The 25,331-nt window shown below is 40.0% G+C and overlaps 1 protein-coding gene across 1 annotated transcript in view; it reads right to left on the bottom strand.

Moving 5' to 3' along the window:
• Positions 1-6,882: 6,882 nt before the first annotated feature.
• SEMA4B (semaphorin 4B) overlaps positions 6,883-25,331 on the bottom strand; it is a 161,068-nt gene continuing 142,619 nt past the window's right edge. The window contains exons 4-16 of the mRNA XM_075207806.1: positions 20,535-20,686; positions 20,376-20,438; positions 18,945-19,043; positions 16,507-16,618; positions 16,287-16,403; positions 15,714-15,871; positions 13,961-14,142; positions 13,472-13,622; positions 12,847-13,057; positions 11,461-11,576; positions 10,695-10,864; positions 10,518-10,609; positions 6,883-10,039 (exon numbers count right to left, since the gene is read on the bottom strand). Coding sequence (XP_075063907.1) covers positions 9,258-10,039; positions 10,518-10,609; positions 10,695-10,864; positions 11,461-11,576; positions 12,847-13,057; positions 13,472-13,622; positions 13,961-14,142; positions 15,714-15,871; positions 16,287-16,403; positions 16,507-16,618; positions 18,945-19,043; positions 20,376-20,438; positions 20,535-20,686 — 2,405 coding nt within the window. The 3' untranslated portion in view covers positions 6,883-9,257. The remainder of the gene's footprint in view (positions 10,040-10,517; positions 10,610-10,694; positions 10,865-11,460; positions 11,577-12,846; positions 13,058-13,471; positions 13,623-13,960; positions 14,143-15,713; positions 15,872-16,286; positions 16,404-16,506; positions 16,619-18,944; positions 19,044-20,375; positions 20,439-20,534; positions 20,687-25,331) is intronic.

Genomic DNA, 25,331 nt, shown 5'->3' with positions numbered 1-25,331 from the left:
AAGAATGTTCCTAACAGTTGATTTGGCCACACCTAATGTTTTTGCTATCTCTCTGATGGGTTTGTTTTGATTTTTCAGCCTAATTATGGCTTGCTTCACTGATAGTAACAGCTCTTTGGATCTCATATTGAGAGTCGACAGCAACAGATTCCAAATGCAAAAGTCACACCTAGAATCAACTCCAGACCTTTTACCTGCTTAATTGATGATGAAATAACGAGGGAATAGCCCACACATGTCTATGAAATAGCTTTGGAGTTGATTGTCCCATTACTTTTGGTCCCTTTAAAAAGTGGGAGGCACATATAGAAACCGTTGTAATTCCTACACTGTTTACCTGGTTTAGATATAAATACCCTCAAATTAAAGATCAAAGTCTGCAGTTAAAGCACATCTTGTTAGTTTCATTTCAATCCATTGTGGTGGTGTATAGAGCCCAAAGAATGAGAATTGTGTCGATGTCCCAATATTTATGGACCTGACTGTATATTGTTGCACAAAAGTAAAACATAGATTTTGCATTATTATGGCTAACTTAAAAAATTAAAAGTGGCAGCACCACCAGGATTTCTGTTAATGAAGAGTTTATTTACTCAATAGTTTGGACAATGTTTTAGTGCTATTTGGACATTTATCAAGCTTCAATCAAAGACAAACATTCTCTGTGCTATTGGGTGAATAAAGTCTTCAGAAGCAGATATCCTGGTAGTGCCATAACTTTTTCTTTTTATAGTCCTCTTTTCCTACAGATATCCTCAAGCATCAGTGATATAGGTTAAATGAAGCCAAAAAGTCCTGCACTGTAATTGAAGTACAGTTAATCATCTATTGGGAACACTGGAAATATAGAGGTATAGAACAACAGTACAGGAGCTTGGGCACATTATATCTCCCTTCAAAAGTTCAAGCTCCTCCCTCTCCATAAGCATTCGGGACTTCAGTATTTTTAAACTGCTCGCTTGAGCTGGGACTTTTTTAATGGCCGCCATGCTGACACCACCCCAGTTGCAATAACTGTATGATGCCTGTGGGGATCCCTGTGCCTCCAGTGTCATTGGCGACTGGCACCAGACCGCACACCGGAGGCGCAGCTTACACGCGAGTGGCTCCACTCTCCTGGAGCTGGCCTTAAGCTGCTGTGGCCTGCATAGGTGGAGAGGCTGTGAAGTCCCTGGTGCTAGGGGGAGTTTCATGTGGGGACTGCCTCTTGTGGCAGCTCTGTCCTATGTACAGGGAGTCAGATGGGCCATCCTTATGCAGCCATACCTTTGGTGCTGGGCTCTGAGTGGAGGTGCTTTATCTATTCATCACCTCCTCCTTGTCAGGCTTCACTCATTGAAGCAAAGCCCACAATCAAAGAGACTGCAGCAGCTCCTTCTTCCCTGTTTTGCAGATACACATCCACATTGGTTTGGGTACCGTAGCTTCCCCCTCTCTCCCATGGCTTGGCTTGGAGGAGGGTGCCATATGAACTTGTGCACAGTCTGGAGTGAATGCCCATATGCATGACTAGCGGCAGTGCCAACACATAGGGGCTCCCACTGAGATGGTAGAGCTAGTTCCTTTTCCCAGTCTATTACAGAGCTTATGCAGCTCATCACACATCCCAGGGAGCACAGCAGGGATTCCTCCTCCTCCACTCCTCCCATGGGAGCATTTGGGGGTGACACTTCCTCCCCTGGGGATCTCTACCAGGGGCGTTCAGGCCCTTTCTTTGCAGCAACTGATGAGCTGGCTTTGGGCTCAATGCCTATTAAAGTTGGTCCAGGGTCTGGTCAAGGTTTTATCTTCCTAGGAAAGGATCATGGAAACGTCCAAAGTGTTGGCAATCGTAAGCCTCCGGATTCCAGCAGTTCTTCTGTCTTGGTGGGGGTCAGAATCTGAACTTCCCTCCCTGGAGGAAGGTTTAGTGGCTTGGGACTCTGACGCTAAGTTTTATTATTGTTTACTTCCCCTCGGTTGCAAACCTGTTATATGAAGTGTGGACCAATCCTGATTGTAGGTTTCAGGTCTCCTGCAGGTTGGAGTCTCTATCTTCTTTCTAGTGATAATACAATGAAATGTGAGACTCTGCCTATTGATCCTATCGCTCACGCCAATCTAAGACAACCACCACTCTGATTCTGAATGCTGATCTCTTAATAGCATGGATAGGAAAATTGAGGTCATACTCAATTCAGTTTACAGTCTATTTACAAAGTGGCAGAGGCCCCTCTTCCAACTTGGCTTTGGCTTGGGTCAATAAGGCAGTCGAGAGGTGGTCTGAGCAGTTGGCATAGGGTTTGCTGTCTGGTAGACCCTGATCAGAATTCTCATCTGTGAAGTGTTCATATATCTGGGGACTCCACCACCAATATGGAGCTCATTGGGGCTAGGATTTCAGCCTCTGCATGCCCTCTGGATTAGGGCTTGGAGATAGAAGTGGAGTTCAAATTACTATGGAGTCCCTGCCCTGCTCTGGAGAGGTCTTGTTTTATCCAGAACTGGATTAGATTATTCCATGGTCACAGGGAGAAAGCTCTATTCTCCTTGTTAATGCCCCAGGCCAAAGGGCCCTTGGTTTAGTTCAGTCAAGACAAGGGGTTTGACCTCCAGCTCCCAAACCTTCAGACAAATAGCGTGATGGACAGGTTGCCCACTTGGGATCTCCTGTGGTGGGAAAAACCTGGGGGTGAGAAATTGTTTCCTGGGGATGCATCCTAGATCCCAAGACCCCACACAGACTGGTTTTCACCACCAGCCTTCCTGAAGACAAAAAAAAAAAAAAAGTAGTTTGCTCTATGGGAAGCCATTCAGTCTTTGATCCAGAGAGGAATAGTTGTTCCAGTTCTTGAAAAGCAAAAGTGATTTGAGGTTGTACTCAAATCTCTTCTTGGATCAGAAACCAGATAGGTCCTTTCAATTCATTCTAATCCTGGAATCCCTGAACATCCAGCTACGGGTGACGAAGGTCAATATGGTGTCCTTGAGGTCTGTCGTCAGCAGCATGGAGAAGGGCGAGATTATGGTGTTCATGACATCAAGGACACGTACATTTATGTTCCAGTCTGGGAGAGACACCAGTGCCTCCTCAGATTTAGTGTACAGTTCAATCATTTACAGAGCTGAGGGTGTTCACCAAGATCATAGCAGTGATGACTGCCCTACTAAGATCCAGGGAGATGACTGTCATTCACAACCTGGATGATATATCGAAAAGGCAGTCTCCCCGACTTTGCTGCAAGCACGTTAGACAGATGGCCCATGCCTTAGAACAGGTGTAGGCAACCCCCGGCACGCGTGCCAGGTGCGGCACTTGGACCACTTCATTCTGGCACTCTGCAGCTGCCTTACTAAAGCATCCAAAGATAGCCGAAATGTAACAGTTCCATTTTGATCCTCAGCTGTTTTAATGAAGCAGCTCCATGGTTCCCTTGTGGAACGAATGAGATGTGGATGTGCGTGCGAAGTCTCCAGAGAGTAAGTAAGAGGCATAATATAACTTGAGGCACAACTTTGTGGCACAATATAAACTGGGGGCACATCTATGCTGCATAACATGAATGTTTATTTGTTGGTCTCTTTACTATTAGCATTACCATGATATAAGCATGATAAAATAAGAAACACACACACACACACCACACACCACACACCACTCCTGGGCTTGACAATATTTTTTCTGGCACACTGATAGAAAAAGGTTGCCAAGTCCTGCCTTAGAATCTCACGGCTGGATCATCAACTTCAAGAAAGCCAATCCGACGACTCCTAAGCAAATGGTCTTCCTGGCATTGCTGTTTAATACCGACCAGCTTAGGGTGTTCATGAATTCCCTGTTAGTTTATAGACTGATGTCTGTTCACGTTTGCATGAAAGTCCTAGGTAAGATGATCTCCACCTTTTGAGACAGTGTAATTTGCATGATTTCGAGGGAATTCCAGTTTGAATTTATTTAGAAATGGATCAAATCATACCATCAACTTACCAGACATGTCATTAAACTGTCTCCAAGGCTGTACCAGTCACTTCTCTGGTGGATGAGAGGTAACAAACGCCACAAGAGGGGCCCCTTTCCCATCTAAGAATGGACACTGTTGTTTAGGATGCCAGCCTTCAGAGTTTTCACTCATCAATGCTTTCAGGGTCTTTGGACTCGAGAGGAATTTTAACTCCTGATAAATGTGCTAAAACTTTCAACACTCTAGTTGGAGAACACCCATTCTTGTGAGGAAAGGCCATAAAGACCCAGTCTGAGGTCACAGAGGTGGCATACCTCAATCATTAGTGTGCCCTGGCAAAGACAGAAACCAGCAAGATCATGTGATGGACAGACAAAAATGTCCCAGCTATCATGTGGAGTTCATTCCAGGGATGGAGAACTGGGAAGCAAATATTCTCAGCAGACACGTTCTTCTCCCAGTAAATGGTTCCTTCACCCAAAAGACTTATGCAGATATTGGACAGGTGGGTCAGCCAAATGTTGACATAATGGCATCTCAACTGAACTACAATGTGAAGCACTTCTGCTCCAGTTCAAGGGCTCCTAAGGTGTTATTGGTAAATCCATGTCTGTATCTTGGTACTTCCATGTGATTTACCTGTTCCCCCTGTAGCTATGCTTCCACAAGTGCAAAAGAGGTTAAAAAGAAAGGGCATTCGGGTGATTCTGATAGCACCAGACTGTTGAGAATTGCATGGTACACTGACAGTCTCAGCATGCCGTTGGGCCCATCGTGGCGGCTGCCTCTAAGAGTTGGACTACAAGTCAGGGACCTTTGCATCATTAAAGGTTAGCTCAGCTGACTTTCATGGCGTGGCTGTTGAAGCTTTGAACCTTAGAGCGATGGGCTTCCCAAACAGCATGATACAGATAATGCTCAGCTAGTATATTGTAGAGGTATAAGAGCGCCTCTCTCCTCACCACATTTATCTTATAATTACCTACCTTTTGGTACCTGTTGAAAGTATAGCAGTTAAAAGGGGGTTTCCATTCTCAGAATGTTATTTGGGGGACATGTTACAATACAAATTTCTGAAAATGTGGAGATACCCTTTAAAATAAATACAAAAGTTGGTTCAATTGGATCCTCTTCTGTTAAATGAGCCTTCCCAGCTTTTACTGACTGAGAGCTTCCACTTAGTGCAGCTCCAGGAAGTTCATGTTACAGTTTCTTCTGTTCTATAGCACCCAGACATATTTTTGATCTCCACTTTAAAATGGTTGCAGAGGGACCAATAAGAAGCTGAAATCTTTGTGATTGCAGCTTGCTATTGGTCTACGTTGTCACATTGTCCTCTGCCTACTTCATAGAACCCAGGCTGGGGCTATGATAGGAACCATGGAGACCCCAAAAAAGGAAGCATGGAGCAGCCCTGGTGTAACACTCTACACTTCAACAAAAGCATTGTTTTACTGTTTCTTCTAGTACCAACAAGAAAATAAAGAGAATCTTAAACATGTAATAAAATAGGTTTCCTTAGCTTGGTCTTCCATGAAAAATGTTCAAAATTCTAGTAACAATATTACATGAGACTTCATATCCTCCTTGTATCAGAAGAATTGCGTAGAGTAGCCCTTACAAGATAAATGGTGCTTTACTCAAACCTTGGCTCACACCTGAAGGCTATCTTGATTTGTTAAGAATTTCTTTAGAGTCTGAATGCTTTGCCCTTCTTCTACAACCTCTTCTTCATGGTCAAGGAGTGTATGTATGTAGCATTACTGGATAAGCTTTCCTGTTTCTTTATCTAAGGTCCTGTTTGACCTGCTCTTGCCTTGTGGTCTGTTATCAAGATGTGAGCTGTCCATCTCTCTGTGGATGGGTAGATGTACAAAGCTATGACAGGTAGATCTGGTCAGTGTGTGTAAGCCTCCCCTTCTTCTCCTCAGTTTTACAAACTGTGTAGCTAGTCCTGACATAGAGATACTAACCTCATGTCACATTACACAAAAATACAATATGTCTTCAACATATGTAATAAAATGTGTATGATTACATATGTATAAATGTATATATAGTACATGCATATGTATATTATTTGATGTATTTTTCACTATTAAACACTATGTAACCATTGCATTACACTTGGATAGGGTGATTTATATCGACCTTCCTCTGAATGCGACTTTAAACACCAATGCCTGCTTTTGACAGCATGTGAAATGATAAAGATGAAGTGCTAAATGCTACAGAAGGCAGCACATGATTAATTTGTGGCTGCAAATCATATTCAATCAGACACTGACTTCTCTGCCACTTAATATTCCCTGTCTTTCAAACTTCACCTAGATAATTACTGTGAAAAGCTATGACTGGCATTTAAAACAAGAGAAGGGAAGTAAAGGTGGGGCTTTATAAAAGGACTGTAAAGAAAAAAAACCTCAATACTCTGAGGGGTATATTTACTAAACTGCGGGTTTGAGAAAGCGGAGATGTTGCCTATAGCAACCAATCAGATTCTAGTTTTCATTTATTTAGTACATTCTACAAAATGACAGCTAGAATCTGATTGGTTGCTATAGGCAACAGCTCCACTTTTTCAAACCTGCAATTTAGTAAATATACCACTGAATCTCAAAACTACAACTTCTCCATCTTCAGTTTCCTGAAAATCACCCTGTCAATGTATGCAGGTATTTTATTTGATGTGAATCTATTATAATATCAAGTCTACATCATATATTATCCAGTCATTATCTCTAAAATATAACACAAGTATTGAAGTTTTACATTTACTCTCAGTTTTGTGATGAAGCTCTATCTGCTGATTATTTGAAGCTCACCATCAGTCAGACCCAACTCATGTCATTGACATCAGGATTAAGCAGTTAAGACACACAGGCTCTATATGTATAATACTATATTATAAACACATAAATACAGTAAGAAATAGAAATACTAATTTTCCACATTTTATTAAAAATAAAGTGCTGTAATAAAAAACAAATGTACATATAGGTAAGTCAAAACGGGGCAGCAGACTTTGTACTAAAGGACACAGCTACTCCACAGACTGACAAAGGGTTTGGCACAGAAAAGCTGAACATTAATATTTACAACAGATGCATGCATTGTGATAAGGTGCACAGTTTATTATTTCTGCTACCACAGGTAAGATTACGTCCGAGTTCCTAGTGGTCCTCTTTACTCCTTGTAGTACCGGTAAATCCCTGTCAAGTGGTGCCACCTTATTGTACACACCAAACCCTTCTGTCTGGTTCACAGCATTGTAGAACTGGTAATTAACATTTACACAACAGGTAGTATTTGAACATTTGTGTCTGAGACACAGAGTACCTTTAGTTTTAGCTACAGGAGTTCACTTTTGTGCCTTACATCAGAAGTTACTGATATAATACTGTACATTCATTCAAAGACACCCCAACATTGAGCAATGCTCTGTTGCTGTGTACAAAGTCTGGCTGTACTTAATGTGCATGTTCTCCAACGTAGAGACCGGAAACTTGCACCATTAGGGGATGTCCTGCACTGAGGTCTATAAGCGTTTGTTCTCTGGCATGATTAGGAGAGTTGTAGCCCTATTACACGGCTGGGGTACAGTGGTGCTTTATAATAAAGACCTAGGGTAGTGTTGCCTTTTGCTTAATTCCAAATAAATGGCCCACTGAGAATGTATACCTCATCAAGGATACCAGTTTCACAGCTGGTTGTATATTTAAATGACAGTAGTGTGGATAGTCTGCACACAGATATCCTTCTGAGAACTCTTCAACAAATACACATTTTTATGCTACATACAGTAGTCTGAGAACTACTTTTGGTGTACTGAGATTAGGCTGAGCAGTGTTTCTGTAAAACAAAGGCTTAATTCATGGCACTCTAACATTGTAGTGCGTGTGCTTGTAGTAGATAAATTCTTCTTATAGACAATCAGTATCTCTTCTTAGCAGAGAGGTAATGCTCATCTTCCATAACATCCTTATTATTGGATATAACATGATGCTAATCTTATGCTAGCAATGAGCGTAGGATGTATTCCATCTTTATATGTGTTAACAGAGGTTCAGAAAATGAAGGCACTAGGAAAACTCTAAGGCGTGACAGGCAAGTGGTGACCGTAGCATTTGACTTACATAGAACAATGCTTTTTCCGCACTAACCGTTTGTAGAAATGATATACGATGTTTTTAGAAAACATATTGGGGAAATCAATTCCTATTAACAGAACACAGCCTATATACACATTCTTGAACAAATGAAAATAAAAATCCCATTACAAACTGAAAACAGTCCATGTACAGTATTTACAGCTCCAAAAACCAAAGCTATGTACTGTAATTTATCAGCTGACTTATAAATTAAAGAATACACTTGTGTACCGTTTACACTTTAGGCAGATTATAGCTGGTTGTAGGCATCATTAACACCAATTCCTGGTTTCACATTTTAAAGAAGCAAAAAAAAAAGGTAAAAAAATACAAATGAATATGGTTTAAGAAAAATGTTTCTGAACATAAATGATCATCAGCAGTATATGCAACACAAGTGTCCATGAGATGGTAGTTTGTGATAAATCCTCTGTATGAACATTAAAGTTTGTTATACTCCTGTTTGGTGAAGTGTTGTCATGTAGATTATTACCACCTGCAAGTAAGTGAACTAATTAAACTCCAAACACCCTTATTTGTGGCTTCAGTATCATGCCACATTGTGATTGTGCTTGTTTTTGTAGAAAAATGTTTAGCCGACACACCACGTTTATAAATCTTTGACCAGAAAGGGCATGTATAAGTCTTCTCAGTGACCTGCAACATCTGCACTGGTATCACAATATTCTACCCAACATCGACAAGAACTTTAGGAACTCGTTTTGTGCTCAGTTTTCTCTTCTGTTCCATATCCGATACTGAAGACCACCATTTGTGCAGGAACGCCATCAGTATCTACCCACTGTGTGCAAATTACCTAAGAGATTGTCCTTACAGTTTACCAGATGACAGGTGAAATGGAAATGTGTAGCACAAGTGTGCATGTGTTTCCAAACACAATTGTTCTTCTGGACGCCATGACGATGATTGTAACAGAAGATGATATATTATCATTTCCACAATGTACACTTTTACACTGTCTGCACATAGAAGCTATCCATGGATATAGGTAGCCCGGGTTGACAATCAAATGTTGACCATCTTCATAATCCAAGTTGCATGCACACACAAAATATTTAAGGAACAGAAAGGCATGTTGAGTAGTTTCTTGTGGTCCCCTTAGTGGTTTGTAAGCACAGGAATGCTTATCTTATTTACCAGTTTCTCATACCACAGAATCTCTTATTTCTGACCCCAGTCGTACTCTGGGTCTTGGGCATGCTTGACAAACCTCTACGAAAGTGTCCTTTACGTTTAGAGGCCTTTTCTCAGACTCTGAAACAATTTTACTAGCAAGCAAAGGATCATGAACAGGAGTGCTGATTATATAGTTGTCATTTAGAGTCTGATAACCTTTATGATCAGCTTGTGAGACAGGAGCACTCGTCCCATTTAAAGGCAAACTTTCTGCTGGTTTGCCATTTTTACGTGGCTTGGTTTGCTTGTCGGAATGTTCTACTGGCTTCAAAATAGACTTCATTCCTTTCCGATGTCTATACAAGAGGAACGATACTAGAATGACCAGTACCACCCCAAAAAGACCAGACATTATTATAAATTCAATCCAGTAGGATTTTCCTAATTGCTTTTCATAGTGACTCTGAGAAGTTAAAACCGAATTTGAGGAGTTGAAAGGATTGTCAATGGCACCAACAGGGTGAAAGACCGTCTGAGTCCTCTGAGTTGTTGCTTTTATGATGCCATCTGTCTCCACACAATACTTGACCATCAATTTCTTGAAGCCGTCCTCTTCTGACCAGCATTCATACGTTCCTAGCCTTTCTGGGACACTTACAAGGATCAGGTTTCCCATTTCCAAAACATAATAAGAAGAGTCAATCTCTCTCCCATTGTGGAGCCACTGACGAGACGCTAAGTTGGATAATAGGTTGCACGGCAAAGTAGTAGTATTATTCGACTTCAGCACAATCTTCTTACATTCTGGCGCTTATGTGAAGAGACAGAAAAAGATATATAGATATATTGAATGAATGAGCAGGTAATGATTACTTATTTTGCAACATCATTTTCTCATATTCTACTTATGCTGATGGGACGGTTCCTGTTAAAGTAATTAAAAAATACAGGTACATTCTGAGAGGGGACCTATAAGACATAATGCAGGGTCATGTCTGGTCTACTGACCATCAATAGTAAAGCCTAGTGCTCTTTGTTTGCAAGCAAAAAAATAAATCACAACAAAATGCTAGTGAGGAGGTTCAACCCTCACACCAACAGCCACTACTGTCATGCACTAATGCAACATGTCTACACTTCAGAGTAAAAGCTGAGCAAATGCAGTAGTTTAATGTACAGCGATGAAGTGTGTTATGGCCATGTGTAGTATATATAGGTTATATTATTGGTTGATGGATACCAGCGCTAAACAGAGGTTATAATTGAACCTGTTCCGTTTACTACTTACCATTTGATATATTAACACGCCCTTTGTGTCCTGTGCTGTTGACCTGCTGGCAAAGATCAGTATTTGCATTTTCTATATCTTGGAGCCAATGTCTGAAACACAAGACCAAAGCAATCAATCTACTATATGTGCAACCTTCCTCAATGCTTGTTAACAGCTGACATAATGTACACTCACTGGGCGCTTGGGTCATGTGTGTGATGATGGTGGACACTGTGGCAGCTTCTCTTGTTCCATGCGCAGTAGGGATCACGTGAAAGGATGCACTCCCCACAGCTCGTGTACATACTGCAGTTTGAGACAGGGACTTGTGTCACCATGGAGTCTGATGAGGCATAAAGTAGACCCTGTAAAAAGGAAAAAAAAAATAGCATTCTCGTAAGCTACAAATACAACATAATCACTGTATTCGCAGTCAAGCGTATGTCCCCTTAATTACTCGGTAGGACATGGTTAATATTACTGGAAATGTCCATTAATCTGGTAATTAGTAGTACATTTCTATACTGCACATACACAAAAAGGTGAGTAGACTGTGGTATGGCAACCAGATGCTGACAGAGCATGCTGGAACTTGTGGTTCTCCAGTTGTGGAACTACATTTCCAAAGCTTGATCTACATTACACATTAAACTGCACACTATATTGCACTGCTGAATGACCTCTCAGAGCTGCATTGGCAGACACCTACACGTATCTCCTCTCTCCATTGTTCAGCTGTTGCGGTCTCTGAATGCGGCCACTGGGGCCGAACAAAGTTGCGTACATCTCGTGCCTGTCAGTGTGATTGTACCACAGTGAGCAGGTTAATGAGCAAAATGACCTTCATTGAGTTCTGGTATCAGAACCAGTGAAAAAAAAAGGTTATTAAGTATAGAATGGCTAATACGTATGTTATGTTACACCACCCACCAGATACAAGGCCAACTCAATGTGTTCTTACCTTGCTGTGATCCAGCAGCAGCTCTAGAACTGGTTCAGCACTTGGAAACAGTTTGATCTCTTCAATAACGTGGACCTTCTTATTTACACTGACAGCCTTGTGCAGTCTCCCATCATCTGCAGATTAACATAATATTAGTAGCAGCACTGACATTCACAACTCTGTAATCAACTTTAAAGTAAACGTAAGCAACAGCTATTGTCCGCTGTTATCAATCATTTTAAGGTATCAGAAATGATAATCCATAGATTTATTGACAGCACATTTGATATTCATAGAAAAAAGACATCTCTCTATGAAGCGAGACTTATTTTCTTATCTTACATATATTACTTCAAACAAACTTCAGAAAATATTACATATATTTATGACTGTAAATCTTTTATAAAAAGCAATTTACGGTTTAGTGGTCCTTAAATATTTTTACATTGCAATAGTAACAAAAATGATCAGCACACATAAAGGCTCAATACCATACAAAGTAAAGAGATATATACACATACGTCCTGCACACACATACACACACTAGTGTGCACATCTTCTGTCAATACGGTCTGCAGAAATGTGTTTATAGCATATTATATGTATAAGAGCACATTGCTTGTTTCATCAGACATGCATGAAGGATTCACAATAGACAATAACACCACCACCTGTTTTCAAAAACATTTGTTGTGACTGAGGTTTTTCCCAGCAATAGAATCTTGATTTAATCTGCAACACGAACCCTATTTTAAATACATGGTTATCTCATTAATCATTTACTTTGAACCCATTTTCTAAAGTTTCTCCCTGGCACCTTGACTCCCTTATTTTGATCCTGTGCATAGCTATTTGGCTATTGGCAAGAGGTTGCCTATTTCTTTTGTGACATGATATGAACACTGGATCCTAAAACTTGCCTCTTAGAAATCTTGAAGACTATACACCACATCCTTTCGTTACTGCATGAACTACATGTTTATGATTTAAACGTCCTCACCGTCAGGTGGCTTGGCTCCTCACCTGACCTCCTGACTCAATCAAACCAGCTTCCATATAGACAGATTATTTTTACATACTGAGACTAAAGTCCTAGCTTCATACTATGAGATTTTCTCTTCTCCCTCACACACAAGGTAACTAATGACCATCGATACAAGTAAAAGTGAGAAGTCATTGGTGACAGAAGAAAGTTACAGAGATAACAGTGGTAACACATTTAAACATAAGTAATAACAATTATATACCATTTCAATGATCATGACCCTTTCAAATTTTAACTACTAACATTGTTCCCTAAAGGGACCTAAAAACTTGTCCTGCAGAAGCAAGAGCAGACACTATTATAACGGTTTTTGCCGGATATATACACATTTCTGTTTCTATAACTTTATAGCCCATTACCTGTTCCCAGGAACATGACATCGTAGGTCTTCTTCAGACCTCTGACTCTCTGCACACTGATCTGCTGATAGCGTATCTGAGTCTGCAGGAGCAATGGCTGACTGCGCACCGGACTGTCCATCAGGAAATGATCTTTGATAAAGTTTAATACTCGGTCAGGCATTTGAAGCGAGGAATTTATTTTCAAGCTCCTTGCTTTGTTGGTAATGCACTGTTAGGATAAAAAAAAAACATGGATCCGATTAAGTTTTCCTACACTTTCCCCAGTAGAGGGCAGTATTAACACATTATACTGAGAAAGTGGCAAGTATGCTCACACATTTAGCATTTTTCTTGAACATGACAGTAAAAAGGAACAGTGTCTGGTCACATATAATTGCTCTCGCATTAACTGAACCAGTAAAAACCTCCATACATGGTTTTCTGGAGTCTGTTATGAAGACATATTAGGTACCATTAGATGACATTACATAAGCCAGGAATGGGCTTTAAATGAATTTCTGCTAGCAAAAGAACCACAGTTAAGCTAGTACCTATCTGCTGATGGATTACATATTTCCAGGTTAAGGCAATAGCAGCTATTTCAGTCTTGTTACAGATATTCTCAGGCATTCTCAATACTTACAGCTCCAGGTCGCGGCTCTGGGACCGGATGTGTATAAGTGCTCCACTGCCGAGACTCGCGGTTCACCTCCTTATAGAGGCCATTGAAAGCCTTCTGTACGTCCTGCATGGAGAAGACACACACAGCAGAGCTGCCCACACCTCCCTTGTTCCTGGAGAGAAAGGTACATTTATATAAGAGAAGTGGTCCCATGGAACTTCCACATACCTACCGTTCCAGAACAGACTCTTATTTGAAAGTTACAGGAAACATTAGACATCTTCTCCACTTAGGCCAACTGCCTTTAATTATAATGATCTCATATAAACCAAGTCCTTTTAATGGTCAGGCCCTCAAGCCTGGGACACACAAGTAGGATAAAGTTGTCATTAAGAAATAAAGAAAGTCTGAAATCTACAATACAATAGAGGACTCTAACGAACGATAAAAAAGTGTTCATGGTCAAGTCACAATGACACATCGGGGGTATACTAATAAGTTCCTACGTACCACTGGGAAGTAAAGACCCCGTAGAAAATGGTATTCATCCAATTATCCTCCCCTGGAGTCAGTACAAACATGTCCTTAAGTACATTGAAGGGGAAATTATCTTCTGGGCGAGTACACAGAAGCGTTGCTTTCAGGAATGTGGTCCACTTCTTCTGCAAGACACGCTCCCCACCAAGGTCACCCTGGGAGAGGAACAAGAAGATGGCATCACAGAGAACAATGGAAACAAAGTAACAGTTTTATTTATCTAATAAAGTGCACCTTGAAATGTACAGCAAATGGCAGGAATAAGCACATGTACAGCCTGATATTAACATCAAGACAAAGAATGGAAATTACACTTTAAGTGAATCTCAGGCAGAACAACACAGAAGCCTTTCAGGGGGAGATGTATTCCTTCTGCACATATACAAGACACAATATCCAACAAATAGGCAGTGGGATGTTGCAACTATTTTCCAGGCTAAGGGCAGCCTGACATGGTGTTGAAATGGGAATGTGGTGCGGGCTGCTTACCGATGTTCCATCAAATTTAAAATTCTGTTGGCATATATTGAGCATCACAATATTTGATTTGCTGCAGTAAAACATGCAAGACCATGCCAACATTTTCATTTCTGCCAATAGTCTAGTAAAGAAGGCATTAGCAGCAGCATGACCAGTCTAAGCGTCTAAAAACATTTTAACATGAATGGTGGACATTTCCCTAAAGTGCCTTCATAAAATGCATAAAGATCATTTATACATGACAACAAAGTCAATAATTGGCGGTCAGTGGAACATTAAGCCTAGGCACACAAGCTAAGAAATAAGAAATAGCTATTATAAATTTGTGAAACCAAATATATTTCAGCTATGGCTTTGTTCATGGGGATGAAAGTTTTTCCTATGCCCACCACACTTGTATCGCCAGGACAGGTCAGTTACATATTCCACAAGGCTACAAAGCACGGCTACATACAATATTAAACATATTTACATTTACATATTAACTTTAAGTGGCAAGAAATAAGGTAATTTGGAATATTTTAATGCCTAAACAGTAAAAATCTCTCTATAACATTAAAAAGTATACATATCAATAAATAGTTATGCATCACCAGCATGCATTAAATTATTAGTAAAATATTAGGGACATGTGTCCTGGTTTTTCAAGGATAGTCCCAGGTTTTGTCACTGGAAATATTTAACCTTAAAAGCTTATTTTCCCAGAATGCAGGCTAATTATGCACCTGAATTTTAATTAAAGGCTCTCTAACCCCATTTAAAAGGGAAATACTGTTCCCGTATAACTTCCTAATTGAGATGTAAAAGAAATATAGGGAAATAAATTGTATAGAAAAGTTCTCTGTTTGCTCTGTGGCAGTGAATTAAGACAACTCTTTTGAACCATCGCCATTGTTCTTGTTGTCTTCAAGATAAGAACACCTCCTATATATGTGCTAAGAATTCCCACCCTCACCTCTGTCTCCAAGATAACCTTCCTATATTTTCACATTAACTTGCCTGCGCAAAGCAAAAAAAGAAAGAAAGATTGTAGTCTTTTAAATAGTGGTCATAGACATTTACACCCATTGTGCTCTATCTGTCACAAGATAAAAGCCACGGGTAACGTTTATGAACAAAGTAAACTTTGGTACATGATAGTCTCTATTTTCTGTTTCACCTCATATACATTCTTTGTCAGGACACATTTAGAGATTTACCAGGATTGGCACTTACAACCCAGCCATAAAACATTTATCATCCTCACCTTGCACACTCGGGCAATACGAGAAAGTTTAGGATTATCAAAGTAATCTAACTCATTTCCGGTCTCCGTGAAGAAGAAATAGATTTTATCATCATCGCCTATGGGGTTCCCTTTAGGAAGACTCTCTTGTATATAAGCCAGGCCAACAAAATCTGGGTCTGCAATGACAATATACAGGGTAATGAGTTTAATAACAGGTCTTCTGCATAGTTAATCAACATAAATACACACCCCAGGCTGATTAATAATCCAGCAATGCTTTTATTTGCATACAGGATACTACCCACCCTGAACATTCCCACAACACTCCTCCTCTGTTATAACAATTTAGTGCAATTATATTTGAATGTAATAAAACCGAATGCCTGTTCCTTCTAGACGCTATAAAATGTTCTGGTTTATAAGCCAAGGAATTAATGCTGGTTTACTAAGACACCCCAGCATGCACTGCTTGAGCACAAGTCTCAAATGGTTGCAACATGACAGCCAAACATGTGCAACTCAAGAAGGTTTCAACCAAAGTCCCTACTGTACGTCCCACATTCTTATCAAAGAAGGAAATCAAAGACCAACCTTGGAGCCAGTTCAAGGACAGCTCAGTCTTCAGAGAATTCTTGCCATCTTGACTTTTGAAAATGATGGGCTCGCTTGCTTGGAAGCCAGTGATCGTGCCACCATACATGTCCCCATCTGGTAGCAAGATAAAAGCACTGGATGAGCGCCAACAAAAAGCAGCAAAGAAACATATATAATGTACAGACACTCCAATGGGCTTGCATGAGGCTGTACTCACCAACCATGATAGTGGGTGACTTATATACAGGATCAAAAGGAAATCGGTTCCTTCCTTCTTCCATGGTTAAGCTCCCGTCCGAGTCCGTTTCGAAAGTAAAATCATGGATTTTCTGGAATTGAACGTGAAAAACGAATTATTCCATTCTTGTACGGTGGTCATACGTGAGCATGTTTACTGCACACAAGAAAACACCTGTTACAGCAAGCAGACTAGGACAACACAATCATGACATTACAGTCAACTGTGGACCATTCTTTACAGGGCCTCAGAGTTTCCATTCAACTCTTCCCCAAAATACTGTTAATTTTGGAAACATTTATACCTTAACATAAATAATGAAAGGGAGTGGATTTTGGCACCGTATTTCTACAGGTATTTCTACCAAACATTTGAAGGTAATTACTTTCATATTCACTGAATAATTAACGTCCCTAAATCACGGAGCTACACATATCAGAACATGCAAAGTATAAATAAGCTTATGTGCCAATATAATTGTATGAGACAAAACTACATGTTGAGTATTGCAGTTCTAACCTTTCTTTAACTAACTGTAAATATACTAAAAGATTGCTATGTATCCCCCGTCTTGGGCTCTGCGCACAGATGTTGATGTCCGTATGATTGGTTTCAGTGCAGGGAACTATGAGGCAGGCAGCAGTTGTATGCGTGTGTGCCCGCTTATAGTGATTACACATTTTCATGGGTACCCTTGGGTATCATTACATCTGTGCACAGACATTCCCATTTATCGTTTCAGTCAGGAGCAGTTGGCATGTGTATAAATATTGGTATAGTGAATAATTGGAAGGGACGCGGCAGACTAACTGATGCATTTTCAGCTGCTGCATAGATATGTTGGTTAACTCTGTACATACTAGTGTCTGGTAATTAAATGGATGAAATGAGAAATGTCTCATGTATAAGGGTGAACATTAATAGATGGAGAGGTCTGAGAGGTGTGGTACAAGCATGGATGGCAGATTGTGGGTGATGAACACACTGGGATGATAATAAGCATTGATACAACGGATGGTAATAAGCATTAATACAACAGTCACTACAATAACCCTGGGCTCAGTCTATATACAGACACCAGTGTCAGCCTGTGGCCTGCATATATAACACATTTGTTCAGTTATGGAACATGACAGAATCCTCTCAGCGTACACAATGAAAGCTAACCGTACACATAACGAATCAGGAAATTTCATTATACAAGCCGGAGGCCACTCAGGCTAATTACCGTGTTACTGTGAGATGTAAATTGATATTGCTGCTCCTCAAAATAGCGATTGTCCATTGTCAGAATGCACTTAATGGAGTAATAAAATTACCTTTTCCCCAGACAAGAAAAGTAATGGTTATAGTGAAGGGCAACCTTGTGGATTAGGGGGGAGGAAGAGTCTGCAGGGGTGTTTTGTATATATCTCTATAACATCCTGTGGGGACTATTACAATATATTGGATGTTAGGGTACTTAATACTTGATATACAAATGTTTATACCTCAATTGTTCCTGTTTTAATACACTTCCTAGAGCGTCTTTTCTTACTGTTATCCCTCTTTTAGATCTATCATACCTTGAAGTTCTATAGCTATTTGCATTTTGGAATTATGGCAGGATATAGATACTATTTTTATATGTAACAGACTGGAAAGACTAACCTTCCTACAAACCTCACCAATGTATATTTATGAACTGATCAAATGTTGTTGCCCTCACATACAGCTTCCAAATTCCCAGCACCCACCCTGTCTCAGAGCCATAATGTAAATACTCCCCCACATCTCCCTCTTCTCTTAACTACTGCCAGAGCCCTTGGGGAGAACAGTGGTATTTATTAGTAAATGTGGAAAAATCAGTCAAATAGAAAAGCATAATAAGACTATTCTTATAAAACAAGATACATGTTTTATGGATACTACCAAAATGTAGAATTATATCCACACTTGCCAACTCTCCCGGAATGTCCGGGAGACTCCCGAAATCTGAGTCGGTCTCCCGGACTCCTGGGAGAGCAGGCAAATTTCCCGCATCTGGCAAATACCTGGCCAAAATAATGTGATTTGTGGTGAATCCCGTCATTTTGGCCCCGCATCAAAACATCATTTTCGACACGGGGTTGGGGTCAAAATGATGCGATTGACTACGCCCCGCCCCCTCCTGATCTCTAGTCACGCCCCCTGTCCGGGATCTCCCGGACTTCAGCGCCTAAAAGTAGACAAGTATGATTATATCTAAGATTACATTATATAGCAAGAACTAAAAAAAAAAGAATCATGCCTTAAATGATTGAATGATTCCAGATTCTATATTTGACAACATGTTTGAAGTTATACACCCACCAGGTCTAATAATACGAGTGTAAGATATGTCATCACTACATGAGCCCAAACAAGGTGTGACACTTATGGTAATGAAGATTGCTTACGATGAAGGTGCAGTTAGGGCTAAATGCTAAGGTCCCACAGGTGTACAGGTGTGTGCTATTCAGCTGCAGGAGACTCTTCATGTAGTTCTGACATTCCCCCTGAAACAATGAACAGGATGCAAGTTACAACAGTTGCTTTCATACCAACATTGGTTATTAACTTACTCACGTATAAAATAACGCACTACATAAATTAAATTGTCTGAAGGACTCTTCCCCTCTTCCTGCTCATCATAAAATAAAGTTACAATGGGAACTCCGGGTTTTTTTTGTTTGTTTTTTGTAATGTATTTTTATTAAACAGTCCTTAAGCAAGAAGACTGACAATATTATATCATGGTGTAGTGAAGAGGTACATCACACAAATGTACAAAAACATAATTATGGCTAAAGGAGGGAAAACTGAATAAACAGTGGTCAGGTCAGAGGCATCAATCATGAAAGACCGGAGGATATTTGTAGTTATACAGAGATTGAGGGAAAGAAAAGAGTAAGTAAGGAGCTAGAGAAAGGAGGAGGAGATGAGGGTAGAGAAGACAAGGACTCAGAAAGAATGGAGAAGGTAAGCAGGTAGAAAGGAGAAAGAGAGAGAAAGGACGGAGTGGCAGGATCCGTCTTTGGGAGAGATGAAGGGAGGGAGAAATGGGTGGTAGTGAGCAGGATTGATGTGTGCATCAGGAAAATGGGGAGCGGTACTGGAAGTATGACATCCATGGGTCCCAAACTCTATTAAAGGACTTGGAAGAATTATTGATGATGCTGGTCATGAATTCCATGCGGTGGATATGTCAGGGTCTGGTGATAACCGCGGTAAGGGATGGGGGAGCAGTGTGTTTACAGTCAGCAACAGTTTGACAGGTGGTGGCTGAAATAATGTGGCGGGCCAACTTATTCTGGTGTCTGGTAGCCGAAGGGAAACCCAAAGGGAGGAGAAAGAATTTCGGATCCAGCGGAAAGGAAATTTGAATTATAGACTCTAGTAGGGATTTAACATCCCCCCCAAAATGGTGTCAGGGGACACCAGTTGTAACTGAAAATCTCAGGACTACCCCCCACCACTCCCCCCTACTGCTTAGGACTCAGGAAAGCTGCCACTTTACTATCTCATACATTTACATTATCAGGGCACTCATTTTTAATATTATAAATGAAGCACTATTTTATTTAAGAACAAAAGCAGGGGGCACTATTATATTTCAATATAGGCACACTATTGACAGGCACTCTTATGGTTAAGATATTTGAATAGGGGTATTACTATATTATTATTTCCCTGGTACCGACCAGCCAGAGGTACCAAATGGGGCCCAATGGACTTAATCGTTTTTATGTTGTGGGGAAATCCCCCCTCCACCCCCAAGGATTGGCTTAAGCGTCATTGCAAAGAGTGTGTAAGATATGTTTAAAACTAGACTGTTATGTAAAACAAACCTGATCATTTTTTCCCTTGAAAACACAATTCCTCTTAGTTTTAGGCTCTGCTTCCCACGTCAGCTGGAAAAAAGAGCAAATAAGCACAGCATTACTATAAGACAAGTGACAGGACTGCTTTGTCACCCCCCAAAGAAAGTGCAGATTAAAAGTACCTACATTTGAGATGGGCATGAAGTTGGTGTTGTTCAGTGAGAACAGGGCTTCTCGTGCCCCCACGTACAACGTGCTCCCATCTGTACTCAGCAGGATAGGTGTGTAGTTACTGACTCTGTCTGCACTAAACTTCTTTACTGTCCTCTCTGGAGAATCTGTAAATGGGACAACACACAGTGGAACTAAACATATGTGTACAGAAAGAAACACACGCCTTAATATTGTACACAGAATATTGCCCAGCCATATATTCCAGTGATATATTCCATGAGACCTTTAAAATGTATCCACATGGGTCCGACATTTAACACTGTTCTAAGCTACTTTATCATGTATTCAATATTACCGTTCCTCTTGTTCAGTAGGATTGATGAAAAATGTCTTTCTTTACAATTACCATCCATTGTCTACGCACAACATCTTGTGAGCTGAACCAATTCTTAGGAGAATAGAGTCCAGGGGTGGCCAACCAGTCAGAGCCCAAGAGCCAAAAAATATCTTTAGGTACTGCAAAGAGCCAACTTTACCTTTTATATGTGTTTGTATATACATATACCTAGTATAAACATGCACATACATACCATACACACATACATTGAATGAAAATATAACATAATTTGCAATATCTTGCTAAGCAAAAAATAAAATATTTAACACTGCCAAAATGTTCAGAATAATGATAAAAGCCTCCCCACGTGCCATCAGAACTACCCAAATTCCCCATACATGCCATCAGATGTCCACCCATGCCTCTTAAATATACATCAACCTCCCCACTTGCCATGAGATCTTCCCAAATTCTCTATACATGCCATCAGACCTTCTCATATACTCCATACATGCCAATCAACCCTCGGCACATGCCCCTTCCATGCCAAATAACTTCTCCACATGCCATCAGATATACTCTGGACAACTATACTTTGTTGATGCTTCTGGCCAGGAGCCACATTTCAAAGCTCAAAGAGCCACAGGTTGACCACAGCTGATGCAGTCTATCCTTCACGTGGAAACAGTGACACCTTCCGTGAAGTGACATACTGTATTCTCATAAATATTGGTTCCTGCCATAAGAAGGTTGTATCCACTATACGGAAGCTTTAAATTCTTACCAGTGTTTTTCTACATGTAAAACATACGTCTTACTTTGTTTAATAGGTAATGTTTGATAAAACCAAGCCTATATTGCAAATCAACTTGGTTGTAGTGCTTTTCCTATGTCAGATGTGCAAGCAACATGTTGGCCTACACTTAATACTACTGTGAAGGTAACAAATAGAGAGTCATGGCTGAGCATGGAAAACGGGAAGAAACATGATAATTTATACACAGTGGAAATATATAATAATAATAATTAGAAAAAAATAAAATATAAAGCCAGCAGGAGTAAAAAAAAAACCTTCTGCAAGAGGAAAATTAGGACAAGAGTGTGTTTTGCGTGCTGGAAAAACAGTATTAATTCCCTCACCTGCACAGGCACTGCGTGAATCAGCTGATCTCTAGGAGACTAAGTGGCAAAGGACAAACTGTGTCCTTTGACTAGTTTTCCAGCTCATTAATAACCATTTATAATCACTATTAACATGTGCTAACCAACTTCCCATTTCCTATGGGCAGCCTCATAGCACATACTGCATGTGCCAGCGCATACAAAGCACACAGATCTTTGGCTCACAAACAGGATAACAAGATGTTCAGCAGCAGGACTGCTGGTTACTCCAAATCATAAGGGACACAGATTGTCTTTGTTAGTGAAATTAGACTGTAAGTGCCACAGGGTCATGGCCTGTGGTTGATTTAAAAGAATTTGATTATGTTCAATTTTACACAATGTATTAATGGAAACTAAAGCTACAACTTGCTATTTCACAAATGTATTTTAAAATATTTTAATATTATCTTTGCACACTTACAAATCTGGAACAGAAACATTTTTTACTTTCACTGTATGGAAATGATTATATGTTGATCCATCAATGTGTAAATGTCCTTCATCAGATCAGACAAACGTTTATTTTAATTTTCCTTTAACTATTGCCAACCAACTTTTACCATTGAGATATATGTATGTATGTATGTATGTATGTATGTATGTATGTATGTATGTATGAACTGGACATACTGTTTATCGTGGATAATACACGGAATGCCCTCATGTAAACAAAAAATAAGCTTGTAACAGGAGTTGGAGCACATGAGTGTTTGCGTGTGTATATATGTGGCTGGAGTGATTGTAATTGCCCCATGCCAAGAAATCTTGTCCACAAGATGCTAGGAAAGCTTAAGAAATGATAATATAATATTTGTATGTAAGCTGTGCATACGTGTCACAGTGACAGTCCTTACATTTGGCATCACCCCTCCAATATGCTGGGCTTGCCTTTGTGAAGGTGTGAAATACTGTCACTATACAACACTTATCTTCTGTTGATTCCAAAATCATCTCATCCAAACCACTAATGATCGCAATAACTTGATTTCCTTGATGTCTTAGACTGGGTTATACAAAATACTTTAATGTATTATATTAGGGTGGGTGCAATAAACTAGGATTATAAAAGATATTTACAGCAGCACAAAATCCTCAGCAGAAACACAGATCCTGCTCACAGTAAGATTACTGTGCCATCCGGCAAATTAAATGGCAAGAATTGGTTAAGAGATTGTTCTGTTTGGTGCCTGGGCCTCCCGTGAGGCACAATCTACAAATGCAGCCTGACCTTTGTCATCTTTCATGCCGCGTTTCACAACATTAGACAGCAGCCTGTTATTAGCGTTCATTAGCTTGTCTGAACAGCCTTGACATTTCCAGTTGTGACATGTCAAAGGAAAGAAAAGAAAAAAAAAACATTTGGACACATGTTCTTTGCGGTTTTGAGCATTCAGGTGCCGCTTATGTGCGACTGATTGGGATTCTCTGATAGTAGGAAAATAACCAACTTCAGTATAAAACTGTAAGAAAACTTAAATGTTGTTTGTGCAAAGATTAGACTCATGGAACAGGCTGTATAAAACAGTTATAATAAGCATTGAGATATCATTATCCTGCACATACAACATGCTGATCAGAGGTCTGCAACCTACAACAACAGGACTTGTAGCTCCACAACAAGATAGCTAACTCCTGCTAGTGATAGTGCTGACTTTGGCTGAGATAAATGGGGAATCTATAGGAAATGGCAATCATCTAGGTAAGAACATAATTAGTCCCCATACTGATAGAGGACATTTGTATGGCTAAATGAACTACAGCCTTTGGAGCCAAATTATTTAGCTCTGATTGACATGCAGCAAATGCAAAACGTTATACTTGTATAGGGCAAAAGTCAACCTGTAGCCATTAAAACATTTACTTAGTATTTATTTTATACATCCATAAAAAGCTAATATTATCCACAAGTGACAAATGCCATAATATAGACAACTTGGCCAGAAAAGTTGATGGACAGGTCCAGCTGTTAGTGGCTCTGTATGGACCACCTCCAAACCACACAGGAGCTTGTTGGATTATTCTGGGATACTGCTTTTCCACTGGGGACACCCACATAGTGATATTGTGGCAACTGGAAAATATAATTGGTAGAATCCTGTGCGGCCAGGGCTAGAGCATTAAAGGACTCAGCAGAGACTTTCGGAGTCTAAAATGACTGATAGAGGACAAAGGCTTGTAGTCAGGCAAATAAGATAATAGTGTGTGAAGTATCTTAGGCTAGGTATACAGTACAGTGTGTTCAGCCAATGGTTGGGTCTATCGGACGATAAACAACTCTTCAGACCAATATCGCCTTAGTGTGTACAGAGAAATGATGACCAAAGCCACTGAAATTGTTGATCGAGATTCTCGTTCAGCAATGCAACAGCATTGTTTCAATTCTGCAGTGTGTATACACTCTACAGAATTGGAACGACAGATGAGGGGAGGGACAGGCACACATACTTTGTAATGCAGCCCAAGTGCATGGAGGTGGATCCCTGCTGAACGACAGTCTTACAGACAGCCGATGGTTAATGAAGAGCACAGATCTGAAGGTGGCATGCTTACCAGGATACTTTTTTCCTGTCGTTTGTAAATTGCTTATCGTTTATGTTTTGCTACAGTGTGTACCTAGCCTAATAGTTTCTACAGTCAGGTATATCGATATTTACATATACGGTTGCAAACATTATAACATCAATTTCAACTGTGCCTGTTGCAATTTTGCCTTCAGATCTTTCTTCCATGTCAACTTACACAGCCCTGGAGTTCTACATCTGTTTTGCAAGTGTGCATCACATTTGTTCTGAATTTAAGTTAATTAGAACAAGAATACTTCAGTTGTGGTTTAAGTTGGAAAAGCAACACAGGAAGACTTCTGTACCTCAATCCTTATTGATTCAGCAATTAAACAAAATTACAGCCCACACTGCTTTGAATTTGACTGCGTTGTTTGGGCTTTCTAAAAACATCTGCAATTATCTGCATGGAAGTAGAGGTAGGCACACAAGGATAACATTGGGCTTTCTGTAACTACATTGGCATATAAAAGGGGTCTATAACATGAGGTACAGGTTTCAGGAATATGTACTACATATGTACTACATAGGCAGACATATTGAATAGCACAAATGGTGTAAATGTGCTGAAACCCATTGTATCAATCATATATTGACTTTCATTACTCTAACTTGCACTTAACACGTCACTGCAAATATCTGACTGGTTGCTATATTCAGTATATTTACAGCATGTTGTAAATAGGCTATTTTGAGTGATCTCAAATGCTATTATTTTCCTCTTTAAGCTGTGACGATGGGTTTTCC

This window comes from Mixophyes fleayi, chromosome 4 (assembly GCF_038048845.1).
Source record: "Mixophyes fleayi isolate aMixFle1 chromosome 4, aMixFle1.hap1, whole genome shotgun sequence".
NCBI classification, from domain to species: Eukaryota; Metazoa; Chordata; class Amphibia; order Anura; family Limnodynastidae; genus Mixophyes; species Mixophyes fleayi.
This window is presented reverse-complemented; position numbering and strand designations above follow the sequence as displayed.